The sequence below is a fragment of the Scardinius erythrophthalmus genome, assembly GCF_964197995.2.
Source record: "Scardinius erythrophthalmus genome assembly, chromosome: 20".
Lineage (NCBI taxonomy): Eukaryota > Metazoa > Chordata > Actinopteri > Cypriniformes > Leuciscidae > Scardinius > Scardinius erythrophthalmus.
Window position 1 is genome coordinate 6,553,684 of NC_138240.1, and position 27,093 is coordinate 6,580,776.

Consider the following 27,093-nt stretch of genomic DNA (forward strand, 5'->3'; position numbering starts at 1 on the left):
TTAAGACAGAGAACGGGAGACGAAAATAGAAAGCATTTCAGCAGTAATATTTCTCATCATTACCATGACACATTTCATATGAGCGCTGGCCATCTACATCCACTTCGGAATGTGCTTATGTTTTTGTCGCCTGCAATAATCTCTTGAGTAATTGATGCCATGGCAACCAGACCCTTGTTCACCTCGTAAAGCACTCTGCGCATGTGACACATCTCAGGGTGTTCATTAACACAGACTCACCCTGGACTTCATCAAACGGTTCCCAAGTCTAAGGTCAGAAAGACTTTTTGGGAAAGAATCGAATACTCTTATTCAGCATGCAAGGACCGCTAATTAATCTATTATATTGATGAAGTCAACAAGATAACATCTGACGAAGCTCTTCCAACTCAGTAATCATTGTTCAAGCACCGAATGCCCCCTTCTGTGGTATTCTGTGTCATAAAACAATACCTCTATTATATTCGTCCTTAGCAAGCAGGTGAAATATTTATTAGGCCTTTTCACAGGAATTCCACTTAAAACAGGTGTGTGTCAAAGGTGAGGAGATCAGTGAAAACCAAACACAAAGAATTGAGCAGAAGAACAAGTGTAGCATGACAACACCTGGTCAGCCGCTCACGCCAGCTGTAGCGGATCAAAGAAATCCATCTTAAAGAGTTACATTGTGGCATTGTTTGACTATATTCAGAGAGACTTAATTAAAGGGATAGTTCACTCAAAATTTTTACTTTTGTCATCATTTACTTATCATTCTTGAAAGTGATTTTTTAAGTATTTGTTGCTCTTTTCCATGCAATTACAATAATAATAAGGTTTTTAGGCTTCAAAAGGGACTCAAAAGCACCATAAAAGTAGTCTATATACAACTTGAAATAAATCAAATGACAAAAAATCATAATATCAAGCTCATTTACGGAAGATTGTTACAGACATTGTTTCTGCCACAAAATAAATGGGTTCATATCTCACATCTCATCTACTGATTTTTTTTCTTTCTAGCAATGGCCCCTATTCATAGACTGTGATGATGTGTTGCCAAAGCTATCGTCGCATAATTTTTTAAATATTTATTATGCATTTATAATGCTATATATCATGCTATATTACCTTGTCTGTAAATGACAAAAAATCTTTCTCTCTTCTGACCAAACATCAATCTCTCTATATAATTCATTGAAACTCTATCACAGATTTTTTCTTTTGCTATTGGAGCAAAATGGAAATATAAAAATTATATTTGCTGTCGTCTCCCGTTCACCGCTATAGAAGTTTACCCAACTATGACGACTTCCGCTTCTTAAAACCCCAGAAATGTGAAAAGAGTCCATTGGGAGTTAATATCTCACAATTCTGACCTTTGCCCTTACAATTCTGACTTTCTAACTCACAACTCACAACTCTAACTTTATTTATTTATGTTTAGATATAAAGTCAAAATTGTGATATATATACGTTATAAAGTCTGAATTGTGAGATAAAAACTCGCGATTACCTTTTTTATTCCGTGGCTTAAACAAGCTTTCATACTGAAAAGTGTGTTCATGAGAGAAGTAGAAAAGTTGTATTTGAGTAGGAATCATTCTTTTGAGTCGGATCTTATCAATGAATCAACTGATTCAATTCACAAAACCACTCTGAATGATTAGATGAATTGAATTTATCTGGTTCTCACTGCGGTTTAGATACTACTGGTGAAAGCATAACCACTTAAATTTGGTCCGTTTATCACATAAAGTTCACAATCATATGACGCCCAAGTCACACGATAACCTTTATGATACTTTTTTAGTGCTTATTTGTCTCCTTTTTGAAGCCTGAAAGCCTATTTATTATAACTGCATGAAAAAGAGTGACTAAAATGTCTCCAGTTGTATCCCATGAAAATGTGTTAGCAAATTCATATATTTTCGGTGAACTATTCCTTTATGTCTCTCTGTGGAGGGAACAGAAGTAGAAGGAGATGTGAGGAGCTAACAGGTGTGTGTCAGGTTTATGGGTCTGAAGGTTTGTGAGATGTGTGTGAAAGGTGTCACCTTTCATTAGATCTGGCCTTCAGGTACCGATCTGTGGCGAATATAGAGGGCGGGGAGAGGGTGTTTCTCAAGGAAGAGGCTTCATGTGGGTAAGGAGTCTGAGGGACCAGGTCAGGACGGTTATAGGACCAGAACACTGTGGTATGAGACGACAGAAACATCACATGAGGTGATTTCCTGAATAAATGTACAGTATATGAAAGTTACTACATTGCTGTGCAAAAGTTTGGAGTCGGTAAGGTTTGTTAATGTTTTTGAAAGAAGTTTCTTATGCTTACCAATGCTTTAAAATGTAATAAAAACAGTGTGAAATATTATTACAATTTAAAATTACTTTTTAGTTTGATATATTTTTAAATGTAATTTATTCCTGTGATGCAAAGCTGAATTTTCTTATCATTACTGTAGTCTTCAGTGTCACATGATCTATTAGAAATCATTCTAATATGCTGATTTGCTGTTCAAGAAACATTTCTTATTATCAATGTTGAAAACAGCTGTGCTGCTAATTCAGGATTCTTTGATGAACAGAAAGTTCAAAGAACAGCATTTATTTGAAATAAAAATCTATTGTAACATTATACATGTTTTTACCGTCACTTTTAATCTATTTAATGCATCCTTGCTGAAAAAAAAAAAAAAAAAAAAACGTACTGACCCCAAACTTTTGAACGGCAAGGTATTACATTTTTATTATAATTCATACCCAGCACTGCAGCAGCTCTAAACCAGTGACATACATCAGCACAAAAAGTCAATGCAATAAGGTTTGTGTTCAGATAGTAAATGTGAAATGAATGAGGAACAAATGGCTGTCTGGAAAAAAACGATTGTCTCGGACGGCAGCTTGTTTTTCAGGGTTTTTCCAAAATCAGACACTTCCTGTTTATATCTGTGAACATTAATAGAACTGATGTCTGCAAGTATGTCACCATTTGTGTTTGGTATTGGGATGGTGTGCAAATTAAGGGCTTTTTACACTGCATTTAACCCAGGGTATCATTTAACCCCAGTGTAAAGGCATTTTTAACCCTGGCTAATGTTTCTGTCCTCATAAAAATGCCAATAAGAATGCTAACCAAGGTTTTAAAGATGTACAATAATCAGCTAATCCAGTGTAAAATATGAAAAGTGTGAAATATAAAACATAATACCCCTGGATTATGTTAATCCAGAGTGAAAATGAAAATAATTTCAAGTGTAAAAAGCCCTTTAGCCCTCAACCCAACCTTTTTCATATAGTCAGTGCCGCCCACCTTGTCCATCCAGACTGGCAAGACTACGAGCTCCTCCAAGTCTGTCCACACTCTCCTCGGTCTTCTCCTCCTTCTGTGGGGACAGCACCTCTTGAGAAGAACACTTCAGCGCTGATATGGAGTTCCGCGCCCTCTTGCCCGGGGAGAAGCGATTTGCTGGATGTGTGACAAAGAGACTAATTATGAACACTGTCCTAAATGAACTGAAAATATGATGATATAACTCTCCCCTAACTGTTACCTGGCAGCCGACAATTAGACCGTGAAACGAAATCTTGGCTCACTGTCTAAATTTATTAGAAAGGGGAAATATAAATCTACATTGTGCAATATTAATATTGGTTATAAAAACCATATTAAGGGGAGTGAGTTACAGTTTCAGACTTCTCGAGCAGCCGAAGAACATCTCGGAAAGAGGAAGGAAAAGTTCTGCTACTGTGCGCACTGATGTAATGTTTCAAAATATTCTGACTAATGAAAAAAAAGGTTGAGCAAGAGTATTGGTTACTACATCTACCTTCCGTTCTTGAGTTTTGTCATTGAGGAAGTTTTAAAAATGATTGATTATCATCTTTTTCAATGCACTTCTTTGAGCTGTAGCATCCTTGTACAGCGACTCTCACATGCAAACAACACTCATATTTTCTTCTAGTTTGATATAAATCTCAATTAATTGTACAGAGTCAGACCTAAAATTTGTTTTTGAGATCAATTTAGTTTTAGGTATGCTATATATAACATTTTTGGTAACACTTTACAATAAAGTTTCATTTATTACCATTATTTGACTACAGTAGTTAACATCTCTTCAGCATTTTTGTTTTTGCAAAAACATTTTTTTTTAAAACTAAAATTAACAAAGGTTAACAAATGCTGTAAAAAAATAAATACTCATAGTTAATTCATGTTAACCAATGCATTAATGTTAACGAATGAGGCCTTTTTGTAAAGTGTTACCAAACTTTCTTAAAAATATATACATTTTGAAAAAAATATGATGTTTAACATGTAATATTTGCGATTAATTTGCTCGTATTGTTGACTTACGATGAATCTTTCTGAATACTCTGGTGCTCATGAACTTGAGAAATCTGTTTGCATAGAAACCCGGTCTGTGCACAGACACTGTATCCTAGGAGAAAGAGAATACATGACAATCAACCCAGGAAGCATCCTTAATTCCCCAGAGGTATGAATAGTCTATTCATAAACGAAGAGAGCAGAGAGACATATAGACTTACACCATCATAGACGAGTGCCTTCCAGGAGTGCTCCAGCTTCTTCATGAATCTTGGAGGGAAATGAGAGCGAGAGATCTCGTCAGGGATAAGGGAGTTCAATTAAAGAAGCTGCAGTGAGCTAATATGCTGTAAGCTGGTGTGTAACATGACATTTGGGCTTTTGGGTTTGTTGTAAACTGACACCAGACTTACCTGTAAGACTGCAAGATGTCGATAATGCCTAGAAAAATAAGTAGTTTCTCATCCCTGTGTGTTTTTGCAGGAATGCCTCCCATTCTGTATAAAAAACATTGTGTTATTGTATAAAATATATTATATATAAATCATATAATATAATATTTTATTTTATAACTGTATTTAACAGTTAAATTATATTATAATGTTATGTAAATTATGTTTATTAGTGGCTGAGGAATCTCATAAAAACACTGCAAGATCAAGACAAGCCATTTCCGTCCAAAATATAAATAAAATAATCATAAAGAACATTAACCTAAGATTTTTTTTTATCATTGTGACAATTTCTATCTTCATTGCCTTAAAGGAGAACTCCGGTCAATTTTAACATTGAGCTCATTTTTTTGTAAATTTGGAGTGCTGTCAATACAGAGAACAATGACAAAAATCGGTGTTGCCTACACCATGTTATCCTCTTTTTTAAAATTTGCACCCTGTTGACTTCAATGGGGCAAGTTTTAAACCTGCTTTTAGCCTCTTAACATCCTTGATGTGTCATTACAAGTGCACAGCCAATGTGAGTGATTCCTTCAGAGTGAACACGGTGAATCTGACTGCAGTAGATGAGAAAGATATGAATAAAAATGATGTTATTTCAGCCAGCGCACATACCTGTATTTATTTCCTGTTTTCGGTCGAAGTCCATAGTAATCGATTATCGAGTTCACACGCATAGGTTTAGTTACCTATGATCACGCGCGTGAACTCGACAATCGATTACTTTGGACTTCAACCGAAAACAGGAAATAAATACAGGTATGTGCGCTGGCTGAAATAACATCATTTTTATTCATATCTTTCTCATCTACTGCAGTCAGATTCACCGTGTTCACTCTGAAGGAATCACTCACATTGGCTGTGCACTTGTAATGACACATCAAGGATGTTAAGAGGCTAAAAGCAGGTTTAGTACTTGCCCCATTGAAGTCAACAGGGTGCAAATTTTAAAAAGAGGATAACACGGTGTAGGCAACACTGATTTTTGTCGTTGTTCTCTGTACTGACAGCACTCCAAATTTACAAAAAAATGAGCTCAATGTTAAAATTGACCGGAGTTCTCCTTTAATGTAACTAACATGTTTTTTTTTTGTTTTTTTTTTGTACTTGTCATTACTTTTAAAAATATTTGAATACAATGTAAATTCAATTTAAGGTAATTTTTTATTTAACTATTAATAAATTAAATAATAAATGAAAGGCAGTTAAAAAATACTACAATTTATATATTTACAATGCTTATTTTATATAGTCAAGTTACAATTCATTATAAATACTTTACAATATATAAAAAATTAATAATTATAGATGAATAATTACATTTTCTTCAACAAAATATAATTTCAAATTATTTTCTTTTGATTTCGGGGTTAAATACGACAGTTCTTTTGTGACATTCACTGGCTACACACAAAACATTTTTACTAAAACTAAAAAAAAGTATTTGCAACCTATGTGCATTATTCTCTGTCTATTCACATAACAACACATACATTTTGAATATATTAAACACTGTGTGTCAGGGACTCACGTGTCATCGGTGGTCAAAGCCTCAGCTGCCTTGCCGTCTCCCTGAATGGACTCCATGGCGGTGGAGTAAAGAACTTTCTGTCCCACGATCCTCTTCCCGTCCACATTGTTGACGTCTCCTTCTCTGTGACTCTGGTCCAGAACGTGCACCCCCAGCAGCAGACTGTAGTCCATGATCTTAAAACTCTCTAGCACCTGCAGGAAATACAACACAGCGTTTAGCGCACTGTGAATCTCACGCACAATATGACGAGCGCCATCGCTAAAATCCTCCTGGTTAATGTACCTTGCCTTGTTGGCCACTGTGCTGTTGCTGTTTTTCCTTTTGTCAAAATGGTAACCCTCATTCTGCAAAAGTCTTGTGAGATCTGTGTTTGCCAAGTTAATGTTTGGGGGGGTTGTAGGGTTGCTACAGGACACCAAGTAAACAGAATAAAGATGTGTTTGGATGTTGCATGTCAGGCTTTTTGCAGAACAAGGGCTGCTAGAATCAAAGTCTTGTACGATGAGCTTTTTGAGGTGGCATGTCAAGTTAAAAATGGCACTTATCAAGACCTCTATATTCTGTTCAATTCCACTGCGCTCCGTCTAGCTGTTTGTGAACACAAAAACATTCCCAGTGTGAACCAGAGTTCATTTAGTGTAACTGAGATACAAATATAGTTTTTTCATTTTTTTTATTTAAGTTTTAGTTATTGGCCAACTAGCTGAAATAATAAATGTAAATTGCACATTTATATATTTTTTTATTGCGGCATTGCACATTATCCTAGTAACAACAGAAAAAACAGCAATGATAGAGTGAAAATGCCGGCACCTGTCAGTTTTCACAGATATCTAATTTAGCAGGTTTTATCCAGATGTATCAAATCTGATAGCAAGCATTAGAGTGCAATTAAATGAAAAATAAAAATGATCAAAAAGTTCGGAGAGTCACTTCAAAATGAAAACCTGAATGAACTAACATTAAGATTAGACTCTGGGGAAAGTCTGTACAGTATCTTCAGGAACTAGTCAGAGGAAAAGTGATTTGTTTATCAGTGGTAAGATACTACTGTAACTAAACAGACTGACAATTTCAGCATTAGTCATCGATAGGCCGCCAAACAAAAGATCTCAGCCTATATGAATGGAAACAAACCGCAGAGACCCATGTGCACTTAAGGCTGTTAGTGTATGTCTACATTAAATACTTCAGGTCGTTTACTTCTGGCTTTAAATGAAACAAACTCAAACAAGCAGGTCAAATCTGCAGCAGTGAACCAATAAATGGTTAACATGATTTCACTTTTGCATGACACGCTTGTTCCTCTCGCATCCCCCATAATCAAATGGATTATTTGAATAGGGACACACAACATCGTTGTTTTGCATCCCGTCAAGAACGTCTAAAAGCCTCCAAATGGGCCCTCATCTAGGTCACAGTAATACCCAAAAAAGGCCAACCACTTGTTTGGCACATGGAGTCATTGGGTCAAAGGTTTCCTTGCAGTGAAAGGAATTTACATTTATATTATTTTTTGGGTGGGGTAACAGTTTAACAATTTGCTCAGAGGAGGAGTTTGAATAAATACTCCTTTTTATGAAATCCCAAGTAAGTGTGAGCAGCACAAATAACATGGGTGGCAAAAGGCAGTATCATTTTTAAAACTGGTTTTACTACATATTTCCATAGTGAGCACTCTTTAAGATGAAGCTTACTTTCTTAAACATTTTTCAGGCCTTAAAGATTATTGAACATGAAAATAAATGAGAATTTTTTAGGGGTCATATCATTCGTATTAGTATTTTTCCCTAAGGATCCACTTTTAGTCAAAAACACATTTTCGTGAGGCTTAAGATTGAATACATGTTGTTGATGTTTAACTGTAAATGATCACGTACTCAAATGTATTCATTTGTCTGAAGTGAAAAGATTGCAGAAGTTCAAAATGAACAGTTTTTGCCTTTTTGAACTGGTGAGGAAGCTCTGAAAATAACAGTACGTTTTCATTGAACATCAAGCTCTTTTGATTCCATGATCTGACTCCTTAACAAAATATAAAAAGTACAAATATAGAATAAACATGACCAGTTCAATACGCGAATACAAAAGGGAACAGATGTGAACGGTTGGTGTTACGTGAAAGCTCTTCCTGTTTTGAGATACTTGTTATGTAAAGTGTATTTTCTACAAAAAAACAACAATAAAAAAAAAAACCTGGGCTTCGGCAGTCCACAATGACGTCTGTTATACCACTATCAAGACCGCCTGTTTTGCTTGGTGTGCTGCCATCGTTCGAGTCAGATGAAATGAGAATGTAGATTCTCTTTACAGTCATTGGTCATTCATTAACATCAGTTCAACGAAAAATGTGTCACTTGTGTTCATATTGTATGTAAACATGAGGTATGTGACCACATGTGACCCAACTAAAAGACTTTTTTTCTCATTAAGTTTGAACTTACATAATGAGTGTTTAAACATAAGAAACGTGACATTTGAAAAATAAAAATGTGTTTATATTTTATTGTATGAAAAAAGTTATCCATTTTCAAATTTCATGCTAGTCTTTGTCTATAAAATTTCCCATGCAACACCAATATAATTAAATGTTAAAGGATTTTTGCCGCTTTTTAATGATACATTATTTAAAAGCCGTTTCATTTAAACTAACATTTTTCAAGAATTAGGCACAGAAATCTTCCACTAAACATTCATAAACCAAACTTTTCACAAAGGTTCTATGTAACACACACACACACACACACACACACACAACATGTTCCCAGTTATCGTTAGTTTCCCTGGTTGATAATTAGTACCTGTTCTGTTTCATGTTGATTACTCTCCCTGTATTTAAGCCCTCAGTTCTTTCAGTTCATTGTTCAATGTCTAATTGTAGTAGCTTTGTTTTTTCTCCTGTATGTTCTTCAGAGTTATTAAAGATTGTTCCCTCGAATCTCTAGTGCCATGAGTTTTATAAAGCCACACAGTAACCTTTTTTTCCCCTTGTTTCTTTTTTTTTCTTTTCATAGTTCATAAACTGAATCTTTGCTTGAGGGGTGATTAATATTAACAGAGCATTTGTTCATGCAAGATTAAAATCAAACCTAAATATCAGTGTAGTTCTTTACAGGCTACTATTGAAATCCCACAAGGGCTGCGCTGTCTGTTCGATGACGAGTTGCAGAAACCATTTAGGCTATATCAGGGAACGGCAACTGGCGGCCCGCGGGCCAAAACTGGCCCGTCAGCAATATTTTCTGGCCCGCCGGATTATTTTGGCAGTCCTAAATGCTGTACAAAACTCTTCCACTACTTGAGAAAAGCCGTAGTCGCGCGGCGATTTCACCGCCGCATACTGTGTGAAACGCCCATAGGGAATCATGCGGTGCAGGATTACATTTTAAAGTATAACTGTGCGTTCACAACGGACGCGAATAGCGCGTCAAATTCGCGCCTGCCGCGTCTAGTTATACGCTTGACCACTTTGTGTCCATTCGCGCGTCAAAAGACGGTAGCGGTCAGAACTCTGGTGTACTTTGGACGGAGCGTGCGGTCTGACTGACAATAGCCAACTCCCGACATCTTTTGACAGCGTATCCGCACTTAATTCTGACCGCCTGTACACCTATCTCTGAGGAGCTGTTTGGTACTGAAACCATTGTCAGTCAACAACATTCTTTTTTTGCAAGGATGTTTGAAATAGTTCGACAGAAAATAGCCTACTTCATTTCGTCAGTAGGGCAATATGTTTTTCGTTTATGTTGCTTAGAAACTTGAGTGATAGGCTTTGTCCTATTTAATTCATGTTATTTATATTTCATATTTTTTTTCTGTGACATTTTTTTTCTCTGCTGACAGTACAATGTTAAAATAGCCTAATATTTATACTGACACGAACACAATTTTTGTATAGCATTTATAATTATTATAGGCTACTCCAATCTCCTTCTTTCCATTAGAGACATTTGAATGTGAGATTATGGAAACGAGATCTAAATTTTGTGGACCCGTCAGGTCGGGAAATAAAGCGGGTGAACACCGAGTGTATTTTAAGCGGTTGCTGAATAGAACCTTGTGGGAGCGGGACGAAAAAAAAACAGTCCCACGCAGACCTCCTTAAACCTTAGGTGTGTATGTGTGTGTCCCCGAATAAATAATAATAATAAAAAAGGAATAAAGTTCAAAAGTCGGACTGTACGGAATGAGGCATGATTGCTATTCACACCTTTATTAAAATGGCTGTAATATGTTACCACAATAGTAGCCTACTTGATCTGTTTAAAATGGTTTCCTTGATATATGCATAAGGTGTTAAATTAAAACTTAAAAATCAAAATTTAAATTTGTCTAATCCAGTAATTCATTTTTTCTATTTTTGATCTGAGCACAATCAGAAAATCAGAAAACCCGTCCTTATTTTTTTTTTTTCATTTCAGTTTAGGAAATAAATAATGGAAAAACAAGTCGTTTTTCATCTTTTTATTTTTGGTTTTAATTTGAAAAAAAAAAAAAAACGATTGAATGAATGATCCACGGACGGTGACGGACCCATCATATTCCGCAATTATAGGCCTATATAAGAGTATTTAATTTGTATCCATAGGCCTACTCTGTGTAGCTGGCCCGCCATCTACTGGCTAAAAAAAATATTGGCCCGCGGCCAAAGTTACTTGCCGACCCCTGATTTAAAGGCTTGCTCTTGATTCTTATAGATTTGGCTCTATTGTGCTCTGCAGTCGAGGCCCAGGGTGTGTTGCTTACTCAGGAGAAACTTTCTGCTTAGTGTTCATTTTAGTTTCTGCACAGGACGTAAGGAAAAGCTAACAATAAAATCTTACAGTACTCATGGGAATGTGTTTGAACTGCACTTTGTGTTTCCTTGCATAAAGAACATTTCTTCTTACATAGCATAGTGTTAAAAGGATGACATCAGTTTGAAGAATTTCAATTCATAAAAGACTACATTTTTCTCAAAGGCTGAAGTTAGATCACAGGTGGGCTACCAACTATGAATGTCCCCAACTATGGTCATCATTACTGTGTGAAACTCGAGTTCTCATTTTTCCCTCGGCCCTCTTGTGACTCGCATTACGGCTGATCCTTTTAGCTCAGCGCTCACTGGGGCCGGCCAGTCAGTACATTCTTAATGTGCCAAAAACGGTTATATAGGGAACATTCTGTCTCTAAGATTTTTCAACAACAGGTCATGTCTGGAATGCCATCGCCATGGCACTGTTGTGAGGCTTGTTTGTTGGTAAACAAATGAACAGTAAGAAACTTAGCTTGGTCGGACACCAGGTCTGCTGAAGAATTCGAGAAGCACAAGGCGACCACAGATGGTTACCTAATGCAACATTGGGACACTTCAACATCATGCCACAATCATTTGGGTAATTTAGTTACCGGACTGTTTGCTTGCAACTCGGTTTTGGGGGAACTTAGAAAGTAAAAGAAAACATGTCAGAGTTTGCATTTGTCCTTGAAAGACACTGAGGTGCACAAATAGGAAACAAAAATGACAAATGAGCTTATTTTAATGGAAGCAAATGAAGACTTCACGAAAATCGTTCTAAACCTGAATGAGTTTCTTTCTTCAGTGGAACACAAAAGGAGTTATTATGAAGAATGTTTCAACCGATTTTGTCCATGCATTGAAAGTCAGTGGGGTTCCAATCCCAAACAAAACACTTTGAGACATTTTTCAAAATATATTTTGTTTTCCACAGAAAGAAAAGTAAAATGACAACTAGCAATTTTAGTATAGTATTTTTACCAAACTTATTGCTTAGAATTGCCGATCAGACGATTATCTTTGTATGAACTCAAACACTTGTAAAAATAAATAATGATATTCTAAGACTAAATTCAACAGTTTGCAGTTGGTAAGATTTGTTAATGTTTTTGAAAGAAGTTTCTTATGCTACTGTAATATTGTGAAAAAGTATAACCATTTAAAATAACTGTTTTCTGTTTTAATAGATTTTAAAATGTAATTTATTCCTGTGATGCAAAACAGAATTTTCAGCATCATTACTCCAGTCTTCAGTGTCACATGATCCTTCAGAAATCATTCTAATAGTGTTTCCTTAGGTGGCCACCAAGCAATGCTCTAAAAACCACTTTTTAGAGGTTTCCTTGGGGAACAAAAGAATGTTGCTTATCTATCTACTACAGTATAGTCGTTAAATACTGTCAGAACAGACAATTTTGGTCAAGTAAGTTAAGCAGGAATGGAAAATGTCTAGGAGGGAAAATACCTTCTGATTTTTAATAAATCATTTATTGGGAAAAAAAAAATCTGGCAGAAAAACAACAATATTTACCAGACCATGTCAACAGCCCAATCTTCTAAAATAGAAAGGAATGCCAGACTGGATTTATGCGGTTTGTTTCCCAGCTGAACGGAGAGGTTTGCCACTCAGCACATCTTGAATCTGTTAATAAGCTACTGTGGAGCTGAAGACTATCATGAACTTGTTTCCCATGATACTGTGGCGTCTTGCATGAGCGCTTGTCCACGAGGATGAGACTAAACATCTTTACAGTTGATTAGAGGGGCAGAAGACTCTCAGCAGTCCAAAAAAGAAAACAATGAAAGTGCAGATTTATATTAAATCTTGGCAAATCTAAATGCCATTTTTAGAAAACTGCTTTTACTTTTTAAAACTCACAAAATATGACAAGAATACTATTTTTTATTTTAAGTTGAAACAACAAGCATAGCTGGTAGTTTTGTGGTTCTGTCCCATTCTGCACTGGGACAATCATACTTAATATAATTCTATCACTTGACCTTCTCTAGATCTATTTACATTGATGCTGTTAATTTTCTTGTCGCGTTTAGAAACATATTGTCTTGAGATGTAAAAAGATTAGTTACCTGATTGTTACCCTTTTTGAAGTGTGTGTTTTAAGGTTTTTAATGCATGTTTTTGTCTCATAAGTGTTCATGTAATAAGGGTTTTTGAGATCTTGTCAACAGTGTAAGACCACAAGCAATTAGCTCTCCATGTACATTACTATTCAAAAGGTTGGAGTAACAATTAACTTAAATAACTGTTTTGAATTTATTCCTGTGACGCAAAGCTGAACGTTCAGCATCATTACTCCAGTCTTCAGTGTCACATGATCCTTCAGAAATCATTCTAATATGCTGATTTGCTTCTTAAGAAACATTTCAACATCAAAATGTGACACATTTTTCCCAGAAACTTGGATGAACAGAATGTTTAAAAGAACAGCATTTTTTTAAACAGAGTAGCAATGTAAAAAGCTAAATATAAGTGTGCGATAAAGATATTTTGATGGCCCTCCACTGTTTTTGTGAACTTCATTTATTAATGTGAAACATAAGCCATATGATACACTTAAGTGCATGATTTGTCACATGTACCCTGTAATGATTTGTAACAAACTTTAAAACACTGCAGTGACACTCAGATTATCAGGTTTGATTAATTCAAGGTAGGCCATTACAAAATCTGTGCTACTCAAATGTGAAAACAACACGCTTAGCAAACTCCAATCACGTCAGCAACCACAGCAGTTCCCTGAAAACCACCCATAAGCAGACGCAATTCACATTTTCTTTGAAAAATGTCAAAATGGGGTAGTACTCACCCGGCAGTCTCGCTGTAGCGTCTTCATCAGGGCGTTATATGTCTCTGTGTCAAAGTACAAGCCATCGTGCATGTCCACAAAGTCTAGGTCCTTATATGTGGGACAGGCCTTTTCCCGCTCTTTTCGAGAAGCCCGTCTCTTGTACGTGGAGCCCTTCAGGTCATATTTGTAGTGCATCTTTAAAGACCGTGGCAGAACGTTGTTCATAACCACGAGACGAATGTTGATTCCTCCAGACTGAACACAGTACAGGCCGTAGAATTTGGGTAGGAGAGTCCTTGGGTTCTGGTTGAGGTTCTGAGAAAGTGAAACGGCTTTTTAATTTTTTGTCATTTTTCTAGGGCTCTGACTATCACAAACCAAATTTTTAATTTTTAACTATAACAGCAAGACAACTGTTGAGTATGTACGTAAACAAACTTTTCTGGTGTAATGTGTACACTAAATACTGAACTGGAAAGGCTGGAAAAAGAAACACAGAGGACATACGTACTGTATATGATAACAGTAAGATACCTAAAAATGTACATATTACTCGTATTTAGCAACCAAAACAAGTGTATAAATATTTCTGAGGCAGCGTTTCACATCAAAACTAGTTAATATATAATGCACTGGGTGACCCAATGGCCTGTTTGCTACAAAAATACACACACACACACACACACACACACACACATATTTATTTTTTTTTTTTTATTTATTTGAAATATTATCTTAAAAAATTATGTTAAATACACGTTTGTGTCTGGTTAGAAATATTTATGGCTTATTTCAGCCACAAAAAGTAAACTATTTGGCTGCTTTAAATACTTCTGCACAAATGAGAAAGGGTAACATGAAATCAAAAGTCACAAAGCACTTAAAGGTTGGCATAAGGTTATTTCTGAGTTGAATCCACTAGAGCGTCTTACTTATGTATTACATCAGAAAACAAGGCCAGTTGTATAAGGTCTGAACCCCGTAGGACTATTTCGACCCTCCTCTTTATCCTATTATATTAGGAATATTGTAATTATATAATACTCAGGACTTTGAATAATATGTGTCCTTGTGTAATTTGTTGTTTTTTATTACAGTATCAGAATTATTAAGTTTTCCTGTCTTTTATACAAATTTGAGCTATGTGTGTACCTTTTTTTGAGTGTTTTCTTTTTTTTGGGGGGGGGGGGGGGGTATTCCTATATTTGTGTTATAATTAGTGCTGGGAAAAAATGTATCACGATTAATCGCATCCAAAATAAAAGTTAGTGTTTGCATAATATATGTATGTGTACTGTGTATAATTATTTTGTATATATAAATACACACATATGCATGTATTTATTTAAGACATATTTGCATGTATATACTGTATATACATTTATACATAATTTATATTATATATAAATAAAAATCTTAAATATATACATGCATATGTGTGTATTTATATATACAAAATAATTATACACAGTACACAGATATATATTATGCAAACACAAACTTTTATTTTAGATGCGATTAATCGCGATTAATTTTTTCCCAGCACTAGTTATAATTAAAATTCAATATACATAATTATATATAAAAATGGTCTTTTAAAGACATCAGTAGTAATTCTCTAAAACAGACAGATGAGTGAGAACAAAACAGTCTGTACTACTGAATCACAGCGTTTTATTCAGGTTTCTTTTCTAAAGAGATGAATGACTCTTTACTCTACCGAGACCTACCATGTAGTATCCTGGAAGCAGTTTTTGCAGGAACTCGGCCTCCTTGTGCTGGACGGTTTTGATGATGAACTCATCATCGCTGGTCAGGTAGAAGAGTGAGCCGCTGGCGCCCGGATTAGACAACTCAATCAGGGGCTCTTTACAAATGGCATACTGCAGGATTACAAGAAAAAACAATCCATTATAAATATTTATACCAGGGGGCGGTTGAATGCTTGAATCTGATTGGTTGACGAACATTCTAATCTAAGGTGTGCAATTATTTTCAGGAAAACGCACGGCTAAAGTAGTTCCAGGCAGGTCTTGACTGCATTACAGTTCCATATCACTTCGCCAAATGATTGCAGTTATTTCAAAAGTTATTTCAAAAGGCGCTGTTCTTGCAGCAGATAAACTTACTTATTTCTTACATAGTCTGAAAGAGGCGTATATAATATATTACTAAATAAAATATAATATATATATATATATATAGAGAGAGAGAGAGAGAGAGAGAGAGAGAGAGAGAGAGAGAGAGAGAGAGAGAGAGAGAGAGAGAGAGAGAGAGATATTGTACCATCAATATTTAATGTAATTGTCAATGGCAATGCTTCATGGGATGAGCAGAACATTTCATCAATAGATTTCAAGTACACAAGTGCCTGTTTTTCAAATATTTTGGCTTTAAATCACATTGTAATGGATTGTAATTTGGTTCATTGCTTACTGAAGATTTTTTTAAAATCCCTATGAAGAAAATGAATGGAAACTAAGGCCGCTGAAAAAGTTGGCGGTCTTGTTGCACGCTATACAATCATCAAGAGCAGAAGGTGTCTGAAACGTACAAGACTACAGTGTGTGCAACTTATAATGAGGTACTCTGGGACTTTTATGAAAGAGCATCTATTTTTAGCTGTTTTTTAAATATATGAAAAACCTAATAACCAATTCATATTTGTGCTAAACTGGCAACAATACTCTTAAGAAACTCAAAAGAAACGAGTTACTCATAAAACATGAATTATAAAAACATCACCAAATTGACTGCCTGCCGTACTGTGTTTTACTGTCCAAAAAACAGTTTGCCTTACACACTGAAAGACCAGATTATTACTGCCAGGAAGTCCTGTGGTTTAATTAGGGTTGCATAAAAATCCCAAACATTATGAGGTCTTAAAGCAAACATTTCTACTGCCCTTTCTGGCGGTGTTCCCTGAGGAGGCCGGGACGCAGCAGCAGCATGAGGACAGTGTTGAACTGAGGCCAGACACTCATATTCAAGGCCTGCCTAATGAAAGTCAACAGTCACGTTGTACTTCCAGCCCAAACACATGGACATTAGCATTTGGACTGCGTGTCATCCCGCGTGTGTGTGGCTTCTTAATTAGCTTGCACTTCCTCTGGCCTATCAGCATAATTACAAAAAATTTACACAACATACTCAGAGGAGTAAACTTCAATCACATTCTTTCATCTTTAGCCTAACCATTCCCTACTTTATTTTAGTTGCATTTTCTTTCCTCATTCCTTATACCTAGTGCTGTACATACCCAGTTATAGTGCAAACCATCTACATTTTGAAGTTTACACTTGTACTAAAGGACTTAGAAAACACAATATATTGTGGCCACTGCTAGTGTATAAAGACTATGGGTATATTTAGAATAGCATAACATAAAACAACACATAATTTTTGCATTATGTATGCACAAGTATGCAGATTTTCTGTATGCATGTCTGTGTTTGGATGGAATAGATTACTGTTAATATAGTATAGAGTATACACTGTGCTGTATATTGCCTACTACTAAATAAATAGTGACTGCGCAGATTGAGCTTAATCTAGTCGGATCGGAAAAAATAAAGGCGAGCATATATAGGAAGAAGCGATCGATTGGCTGAACAACCAGCGACGAGACAGAGAATCAGCGGCATGAAAGAGTTTCATGACTAAACTTGGTATATAACGTTACTGTACTTACATACTGCAGAAACAGTAAAAGTAGTGTTAATATGCTATTTCAAATATAGCCCATGATATACCTGGTTGACCTACTTCATTTGCCAAAATACAACAGAGCATACTGCATGGAATACTGTATCCCACAATGAGAACATTGTGCTTGCTTGGTACATTTTTCGTCTTCAAACCAAACTCGGGTCTTCAGCCGACAAAGTTTAAATCCCGTCTGGCTAGCGCGCTTCCCGTATAATGTTTACGCAAGTCAGTAGGCGTAAACAACTAAATGTGGTGCTTTCTGATGATTAAAACATAATTAATAAAATAAAAAAATAAAAACATGACATAAAATCATTAAATATGAACCAAGGAAATTGCGGCGAAGTTGAAAATTGAGTGTTAACGCATTATATTACAATCGTTAATGACACAACATTGTATAGGCTACAAAAACTATCCGCTAACAGTATTCACGACCATAGACGATGTCTATGTTCACGACTCTTGCGTTGCTCTCCGCCATTTTGAAAAGGTCAAAGGTTATCTCATCTCGGCAACTCATGCATCAAAATATTCTACGAGCTGCCCAGTGGAAAATACCACATGAGGGGGTGTTCATGTGCATTTTCCACGTCGGCTTTTGGTGTTTACCATAATTACCAAAGCACGTGAAGATACCTCTGGAAGTGATCGAAAGTAGACAATTAAGCTCAAAAATTTTAGACCCCGTTTACACCTGTATTAAGCGTCGTCCACTTAAGATCCGATCAACCAAAACGTATCTTAATACCAGGTGTAAACAGGGCCTATTTGTGAGCATAAGAGACTTCTTTTAAAATAACAAAAATTCTTACTGACCCCAAACTTTTTAACGTGTTATGTTATTATGGGTATGTGTTTCTGGGAATAGAAACCAAAACTTTGTCTTTGCAAGCACAATGCTTCACCTGTTGAGCTACAAGAACTTCTAAACTTAAATAGATTTCACTCCATCTTAGATCAATTCATGCAGATTTTATGGAATGCTTAAGTGTGTCCATAGTAAATGCAAATAAGGAACTCCCATTCGCCTATGCAAATTAAAGAATGTAAAAAAGGTCGTTTTGAATAGTATTATGTAAAAAGGTATTCCCTTATCATTAGAGACATCATAAAACCCAGCTTCCGCATAGCACACACTATATAATTAACATTTTTGTGCAATGCAAGCTCAAGGAGGCACACAATAGATTCATAACAGAGGATGATATAATGCAGGTCCATAAATTACATGGGAAGACCAGACTATCAGGCACCTGGGATTGATACCGCTCTGCTGGGCTAATTACCCGCCCATTAGATGTCAAAGTGCAGAGGAGGCAATTAACAGCTTGACTGAGATCATATGCCTAATCAGCATCATCCACCCTGACTCACATACCCAAACACGCAGATTAAACTGCATGAGAGCTGCAGAGATGCTGCAGAGACACTGCAGTGGCTGCGAGATGTGTTGCAGTGCAGGGAAACGTACACCTCCAACACCTCATCGCAATGTGCCAGGACGCATCTTACATAGCGAGAACACATCAAACCGAACCGCTAATCCCTGCTGGGAATTTAGAAATGAGGACGTAGATTCTGAGTTCCTGCCAGTCACAGTTGGCAAGATTCAGCGGTAAAGTTCATCAGTGGTCAGCAGTGCTCTTGGTCACTCTTACTGGCGCCTGATGTAAGCAGGCACTGAACTTTAATTCACACAAAGATGCTTTGTTATGGCTCAGACAGAGGGAACTTTTAGGGAATGGGACACGTAATAATCTTGGCATTAATATGGAGGTGAAAATTGCATTTAATTACAGTCATAGCAGTTCATTCATGCTTTGCAAAGATGAATAGTTCAAAATAAGATTTAAGTTTCTATTTTGAAATGTTCACCAGGGCTGCATTTATTTAATCAAAAACACAGTAAAAACAGAAATATTGTGAAATATTATTATAAATATATCGAAACACACTGTAAAAAATTATATGATCAATAAGTTATGACAACAAAGTTTTTTTTAAGTCTGTTTAATGTAATTTAAGCTGAAATGACTTAAGTTGATTGTACTTAAAAATTTAAGGCAGCAACTTTTTTTGTACAGTGTATATTACAAACTTTTGAACGGTTGTGTATTTCATTCAGGTGTATTTCATGTTAACTTTAAAGGGTTAGTTCACCCAAAAATGAAAATTCTGTCAGTAATTACTCACCCTCATGTTGTTCCAACCGCGTAAGACCTTCGTTCATCTTCGGAACACAAATTAAGATATTTTTGATTAAATCTGAGAGTTGTCTCACTCCTCCATAGGCTTTCAGAGGGACCGAAACTTGCTGGCCCAGAAAAGTTATTAAAGAGATCGTTAATATAGTCCAAGTGACTACAGTGGCTTAATCCTAAGTTTATCAAGGATGAGAATACTTTTTGTGCGCAAAAACAAACAAAAATAACGACTTTATTCCACTCATAGATATATATAAAGGCTAGATGTCTTAAGGCGGAGTCACTTCCGGCATCACCGGCGGCCATCTTAGGACAGGGCTCTGTGAATTAAGGTGAGTGAGCAGCACGCACACAAATCCTCTTATCTCGCTGAAATCTGGACGGATTTACAAACGGTTTGGTTTCTTACAAACGTTATTAACGTGGCTATAATTCTAAATGCTTAAACATTTTGAACATAATTATTCATATGTATGCAGTATAATAGCTACATCTCTGACGTTTATAACAAACCAAACCGTTTGAAAATCGGTAGAAAATTGAGCAAGTTATGGTTATTTAAAAGTACATGCACCATGTTATGAGTGAGCGAGCACCCTGTCGTAAGATGGCCGCCGTGTGCGGATGTCGAGCTCCATTGGCCAGCAGCGCGGACGAGACATCTAGCCTTTATATGATATCTATGATTCCACTATTCATTTTCTTCTCTCTGGGCCTCGTAGTGTTTTTGCGCTACGCGTCTGTGTTGCACGTCATCACGCATCACACACATGACCCGCTTCGGCCAATTGTGAGCCTACGCGGTGACGTGTAACACAGACGCGCTACGCAAAAACACTACGTGAACCAACTAGAAAGCCCAGAGAGAAGGAAATGAATAGTGGAATAAAGTCGTTATTTTTGTTTGTTTTTGCGCACAAAAAGTATTCTCGTCGCTTGATAAACTTAGGATTAAGCCACTGTAGTCACTTGGACTATATTAACGATCTCTTTAATAACTTTTCTGGGCCAGCAAGTTTCGGTCCCTCTGAAAGCCTATGGAGGAGTGAGACAACTCTCAGATTTAATCAAAAATATCTTAATTTATGTTCCGAAGATGAATGAAGGTCTTACGCGGTTGGAACAACATGAGGGTGAGTAATTACTGACAGAATTTTCATTTTTGGGTGAACTAACCCTTTAATAGAATAAAAAGGTAGCCAAAATCAATAAAGAAAAATTGAAGATCGTGTTTTACCAAGTAATCATCTGGCTTGATCCCGAACAGCTCGCGGAAGTAGCGGAAAGCCAGTGGTGCGTACGTCTTGAAACGGAAGTCTGGATAATGATGCGCTGGAGTCAGGTTGCTTCCCTCACTGCAAAAGTGAAAACATTTCCTTAAAGTATCACAATAAACAAAGCATATATGTGAATCAACTGTTTACGATCATTAATGATCATCACATTCCCTAACACAAGAGGCTTCTGGGCAGAATCTGGTTTCTCTCTGTAAACATAATCCTGTAAGAGGACCAGAAATTGTGAGAAACTGTTACCCAACCTAAATGCTTCTTTATGCCCAAGGAACAGAGACACATTTGATCTTTCTGAGCCCCATTGAGCATGTCCTTGTTGCAATGTGACCCACCAGCAGTAAACACCAGAGGTACTCTTTTCCAGAGACACACAACAGTAACCAATGCCTGAGGACAAGGAGGTCCTAGTCTTACTCTACTAACGATTACACAAACTAAAGACCAGGGTCAGCCACATCAGTTACACATTATGAAATGAAAGCAAGCCCTGGGGGAAAAAAAATCCTGTAACCCACTTTTCACCTTTTTTTTCATTAGTATTTGGATTAACCCCATTTGAATAATTCATAAACGTGTGATTTAAAATGGACAGATGATGTCATAATCACTCAAAATACCGCTAAACAAAAGGTGCCTGTGATCCCACATAACAAGTGGATTAGAGAGTTGTTGTTTTTTCAGGGCAACTGAATAAGTTCTGAGCATTAGCTGTTGCAGACGATGTCCCACTATTAAAGGATAAATCCCAATCCGTGCCCATTGTGTAACCCAATACAAAATGTCCAACTGACCTCTGCATTAGAGCTCGTCTCTAAGAACTAAAACAATAGCGGGCAGATGAGGGGCAGACGACGGTCTCAACTCTGAAAAATGGGGCTTCAGCATGTGCAAATCTGTCTCATAGACATATGAGTCATTTCTCTCTGCCTGTCTGTGTTCAGAATAGCATACTAATGTCTTACTATTATTTTTGTAGTATTGAATGTGCCTGATTACCTTATCCTGAAAAGTATGAATAATGACTTTAGAATTAATAAAATGAATCGAATGAATAACAAATACTTCTGAGTAATATCATTTTTTTTAATTACTGATTATATCATCAAATATTTCAATCAACACATAACATTTAATGATATGCCTATAAGAACAACAATAATACCAAAAGTCCGAGCATTCCCTGTTTAATAATAATCTACCTTCTATGAAAAATGCCTGTGATGTAATATTTGTTTTTTTTCTTATATAGATAAGCCTAATAGAGCCATAATCAAATGAAATAGTTATGTGTTTTTAGAATATTACTGCTGTAATGTGAATCATGAGCTTGTCCTTTAATTTGATTCAATTGTCATTCCAAATGCATCTAAAGCATGTGAGTATACATACAGTACTAGCGTACATTTGTTATGCATAATCTTTACTACCTTTTACTATACTAAATATACATTACCGTTTAAAGGTTTGGGGTCAGTACGATTTTTTTTTAAATAAATGAATACGTTTATTCAGCATGCATTAATTTCTTTTTAATTTTCAATTCATCAAGGAATCCTGAAATAAATGAGCAGCAAATCAGCATGTTAGAATGATTTCTGAAGGATCATGTGACACTGAAGACTGGAGTAACTTGCCGTCACAGGAATAAATTACATTTTAAAATATATTAAAATAAAAAATAGTTATTTTAAATTGTAATAATATTTCAAAATATTACTGTTTTACTGTATTTTTGATCAAATAAATGCAGCCTTGGTGAGTATAAGATACTTTTTACAAAAATCTTACTGACTGTAAACGTTTGGGTAATGGTAGTGTATGAATAATAAACGTGCTTTAAAGTTTAAATTCTTTTAGTTTTAACCAACATGTCTGCTTTTAACTGAATACAAATATTGTAGATACAGATAATAATATTTGCTGCACACCCCTTCTATACATACAGTATATTATTCACAGTATGCAAACTTGAATTCAAACGTTGCATAAAGAATTTTGCTTCATCACAAAGTACATGCAAAATATTGTAAGTAGTACACAACCACAGACTGTCGAATTGGTTCAAACTGAGGGCAAGCGCATGCAACTGGAGTGCAATCCCCAGTGAGAGAATCAGACTCTATAAATAAGGAAGTCAGGCTAGTGGATCAGTGGCATCCCTTTGAATCTTGTATATACTCTGCTCACTAAAATTGGTCTTTTGGGAATCATTTGTGCAAGAATCAACTGTGCAGGATTTAGCATGAGCTCAAGTTCCTAGTTCTCATGATACACTCTCTTTAGTGTGTGATTCATCACTGCAAGATGTACTGATGTTAAGATTTCCCTATTTAGGGAAAAAAACGGAGAGCAGATGACCCAAATGAAATACAATATTTGAGAATTTGAGAAGACCAGACCACTTTGACATCAACATAGACAAAATAGCAATATGCACAGGCAGCGTCCTGCACATGTATGCATCCTCTTGTCCATACCTGGGTAAAAACACACTCTCCACCACATAGAAGTCCTGCATGAGCACATCTCGGTCAGGTTTTGAGGTCAGATTCCCCACGGTGTAACCAATGCCAAGCTGGATGGCTCCTTTCAGGGCAGATGAAGTAGTCTGAGACAATATCGGTAATAAAAAGCAAAACAAATTAGTATAGAGTAATTGTGAAACCTGCTCTTATGTGGCTTTATTGGGGTCATTTTTAGATGCAGACTAAATAAATCTCCTTCGGTTAAACAAATGACATTTGTGCAGGTCAGAACTCTTGAGCAAGGTTCACTGGAAGTATTAGATCAGCCATAACATGAAAAGGTCTAACAAAACCATCAAATCTTGGAATTTTGGAAAGTTCATTGATAGGCCTCTGTTGATACCAACATTTAGAAGGGTGGACATTATCAACATGGTAAATTCGTCATTGGACAAACTGACAATAACGTGAATGGAAAAAAGTAGCTCATTCTTCACTGAACAGAGGTGTTGGCGGACAATTTGTTGATCTTTTTCTGTTTTATCAACATGCAGCGAAACACAGATGTACATACAGTAGTCATGAATTCAGAGGCCCTGCCTTGGAAAATTCAATCACAAGTGAGTTTTAGTTTTTGTTTCATATACAAATGGGTTATGCCGGGTACAATGTCGTCGGATCGCTGTTCTTCTCACACTACTTGACTGTCTAGGGTACCATTTAGTTGCTGCTTTGTGCACATTACACGTTTCAATAGGAAGAATCACGAGAACTACTTTTCACAACCGAACGCGCGAGAACTGATAAAGTAAATAATGCAAGATCAAGTGTGAGACAGGAGTTCTCGCGACTGAATTTCTTCTTGTTAATATGATGCACGCAAAAGCTTGTGATCCAAGGTGTCTGTGCGTTGATTTGCAGTGAAAAAGAAAAAAAGAAGAATATGAAGGAGAGAATGGTTGCTTGCAGAAGCCATGCTTGCTGATATTCTGTTGCAGGTCCATGACTCATCCCCCTGAACTTTACCTAGCCCTGTATCTCTCATTGGCTGTATGTCGTCGGAGATATCATTTCCAGTCAAAACACATTTCACACTGACTGCATGACTCTGAGCAGAGATGGTCTTATTTTTGGGAGATATGAGGGTCCGTGGCTCTATAAAACGTAACAGCTAACTTGGATCACATATGCCTTGATAACCAATCACATACAGCCTTAAAACTCTAAAAATAGATCAATCCTAAATTAATGTTTAAGAGCAAACATGTTGAAGATTAGCCGAAGGGCTGTCGATTCATTAAATGATTAGCTATTTCCTAACAAAAGCGGTTTATTCAGCTCTCCTCCATTGATATCCATAAAAAAACAGCCTTGTCTCTTGTCACATTCTTACATTTTTTTATTTTCTAATTTCTTGCTCATTTTAATTTACTTTTACTTTTGCGAAGGCTTTAGTCTACTGTAGATCTACTGATCTATATATTAGGTGTAAACAACATCATTGACAAGGAGCTATTGTGGTTAATACTTATAAATCAATCAAATGTAAAAAATGCATACATCCTATACAAATGAAAAATAACAGACAATTAAAAAACTGTGCTTTTTAAATCCAAAAAAAGTAATATTTTATAATAATGGGTTCTCCATGAAAACAAAATATTGTAGATATAAAGAAAACAATAATGAAAAACAATTTACCTTTTTGTATGTTTTCTCTCTACTGTTATTGCTAGACCCGCTGACTCCATTCTCATTGGCTGATGACATCTACATGAAGCAATAAAGAGTTAAAAGTTACACAAGACTAGTTTACAGCCATTAGCTGAGTTTATGTAAATAATGTCCTCAGGCCGTGTCCAGCCGTAAACCATCAGATTTGCAAAGGAGCCTGACACAGACCACAGGATATCCTGCCAGAGTAATTGAGTGGCTTGTAAATGCAGTACATGTGTGGCTCTGCTAATAAAGTATGACGCAATTAGGGTTTACCTTGTTTTAACCAAGAACACAGGTGTTGGTCTGCTGTTCAGCGCTGCTGCATAGCTCAGTCATGTGGACCGTGTGGAAAGCAGAGGTCTGGCTCAGAATTGATGTTCGTCCTGTCAACCAGAGGATGGGAAGGGAAGGAGAATTTTCTAGTTAGTATGACAGTGCACGTATTAAACAAGAATAATGTCTAACAATTGATGGCTGCTCTGTCAAGTCTTCGTCGTCGGTTAGGAACCTGAGTGTGCTCTTTGATACCAATCTCTCATTTGAAAGCCATGTTTCTAGCATCTGTAAAACCACATTCTTCCATCTTATACCCATCAAATATATCTAAATTATGACATATGCTTTCAATGAAAAATGCAGAACAGTTAGTTCATGCGTTCATGACCCCAAGGCTAGATTATAGTAATGCTATTATGGGTGGTTGCCCTGCACGCTTAATAAACAAACTACAGCTGGTCCAAAACGCAGCAGCTCGAGTTCTCACTAGAACCAGAAAGTATGACCGTATTAGCCCCACTGTATCAACACTGCATTGGCTCCCTATTAAACAACGTATACATTTTTACAAAGCACTAAATGGTTTAGCTCCGGAGTACTTGAGCGAGCTCTTAATGCATTATAGTCCTTCACGTCTACTGCGATCTCAAAATTCTGGCCAGTTGATAATACCTAAACATTTAATATAAACATTGATCAGAGAACATATAGAAGCTCAACCGAACCTGCTTGACATGCGAGAACAAAACTCATTGGTTCTTGTTGAAGCTCAAACGTGCTACGTAACGCGAGAATGAACCTCATTGGTTCTCAGACAAGTGAACATGCTTGAGCTTCTGTTTACCACAACTGATGTGTGAGATGATGAATGTTTTTATGTGAATTAAAGTCTAAATTAAATCTGTTCATCATATAAAGAGATCGAGTCTCTTCAAAAAATTTTGACTAAGCTGCTCAATTCATATGGATTAGTTTTACGATCTCTTTATGAACTTTTTGAAGCGTCAAAGTGTCAGTTGAGCTGTCAATGGAGGGACAGAAAGCTCAGATTTCATCAAAAATATCTTCATTTGTGTTTTGTAAATGAACGTAAAGTCTTACGGATTTGGAACGACATGAGGGTGAGTAAATGATGAAAGAATTTTCATTTTTAGGTGAAATTAAAGACTTCTTTCAAAAACTTAAAAAAATCTTACCGACCCCAAACGTTTGAATGCATGAAACATCGTTTTTACACAATATTTGTTCTGAAAATATCAAAAATATTTTAAAACGGAAATTGTGCATTATTGATCATCTAGGTTGAACTGACTTTAACTTTGGTTAATCTTTGCAATTCTGTTTGTAAAGCTAGAGGTGCAGAAACTACACACTTCACCCTCAGTGAAAGATTGATTTCAGGCATTCTCATCGAGACAATGCAGAATGTTTTTAAGTTGATCTTGTGACCACCTAAGTGTGTGTTTGCAGCCACAGCACTGAATAAACGGTGCGTCGTAAAGTCAGCAGACAGAGTGCAGGGCCTCACAGTCTGT

General features: G+C 36.4%; 1 protein-coding gene across 2 annotated transcripts in view; it reads right to left on the reverse strand.

Moving 5' to 3' along the window:
• Positions 1 to 27,093, reverse strand: part of pip5k1bb (phosphatidylinositol-4-phosphate 5-kinase, type I, beta b) — a 42,784-nt gene that overhangs the window by 3,150 nt on the left and 12,541 nt on the right. The window contains exons 2-13 of one of the 2 annotated variants that reach the window (XM_081348420.1): positions 25,556 to 25,665; positions 25,265 to 25,333; positions 23,576 to 23,706; positions 21,041 to 21,158; positions 15,619 to 15,771; positions 13,907 to 14,203; positions 6,299 to 6,492; positions 4,726 to 4,809; positions 4,534 to 4,582; positions 4,340 to 4,424; positions 3,293 to 3,448; positions 2,037 to 2,172 (exon numbers count right to left, since the gene is read on the reverse strand). In XM_081348420.1, the coding sequence (XP_081204546.1) occupies positions 2,037 to 2,172; positions 3,293 to 3,448; positions 4,340 to 4,424; positions 4,534 to 4,582; positions 4,726 to 4,809; positions 6,299 to 6,492; positions 13,907 to 14,203; positions 15,619 to 15,771; positions 21,041 to 21,158; positions 23,576 to 23,706; positions 25,265 to 25,333 (1,472 nt within the window). In that variant the 5' untranslated portion in view covers positions 25,556 to 25,665. The remainder of the gene's footprint in view (positions 1 to 2,036; positions 2,173 to 3,292; positions 3,449 to 4,339; positions 4,425 to 4,533; positions 4,583 to 4,725; positions 4,810 to 6,298; positions 6,493 to 13,906; positions 14,204 to 15,618; positions 15,772 to 21,040; positions 21,159 to 23,575; positions 23,707 to 25,264; positions 25,334 to 25,555; positions 25,666 to 27,093) is intronic. The other variant, XR_014028907.1, reaches the window with a different exon arrangement.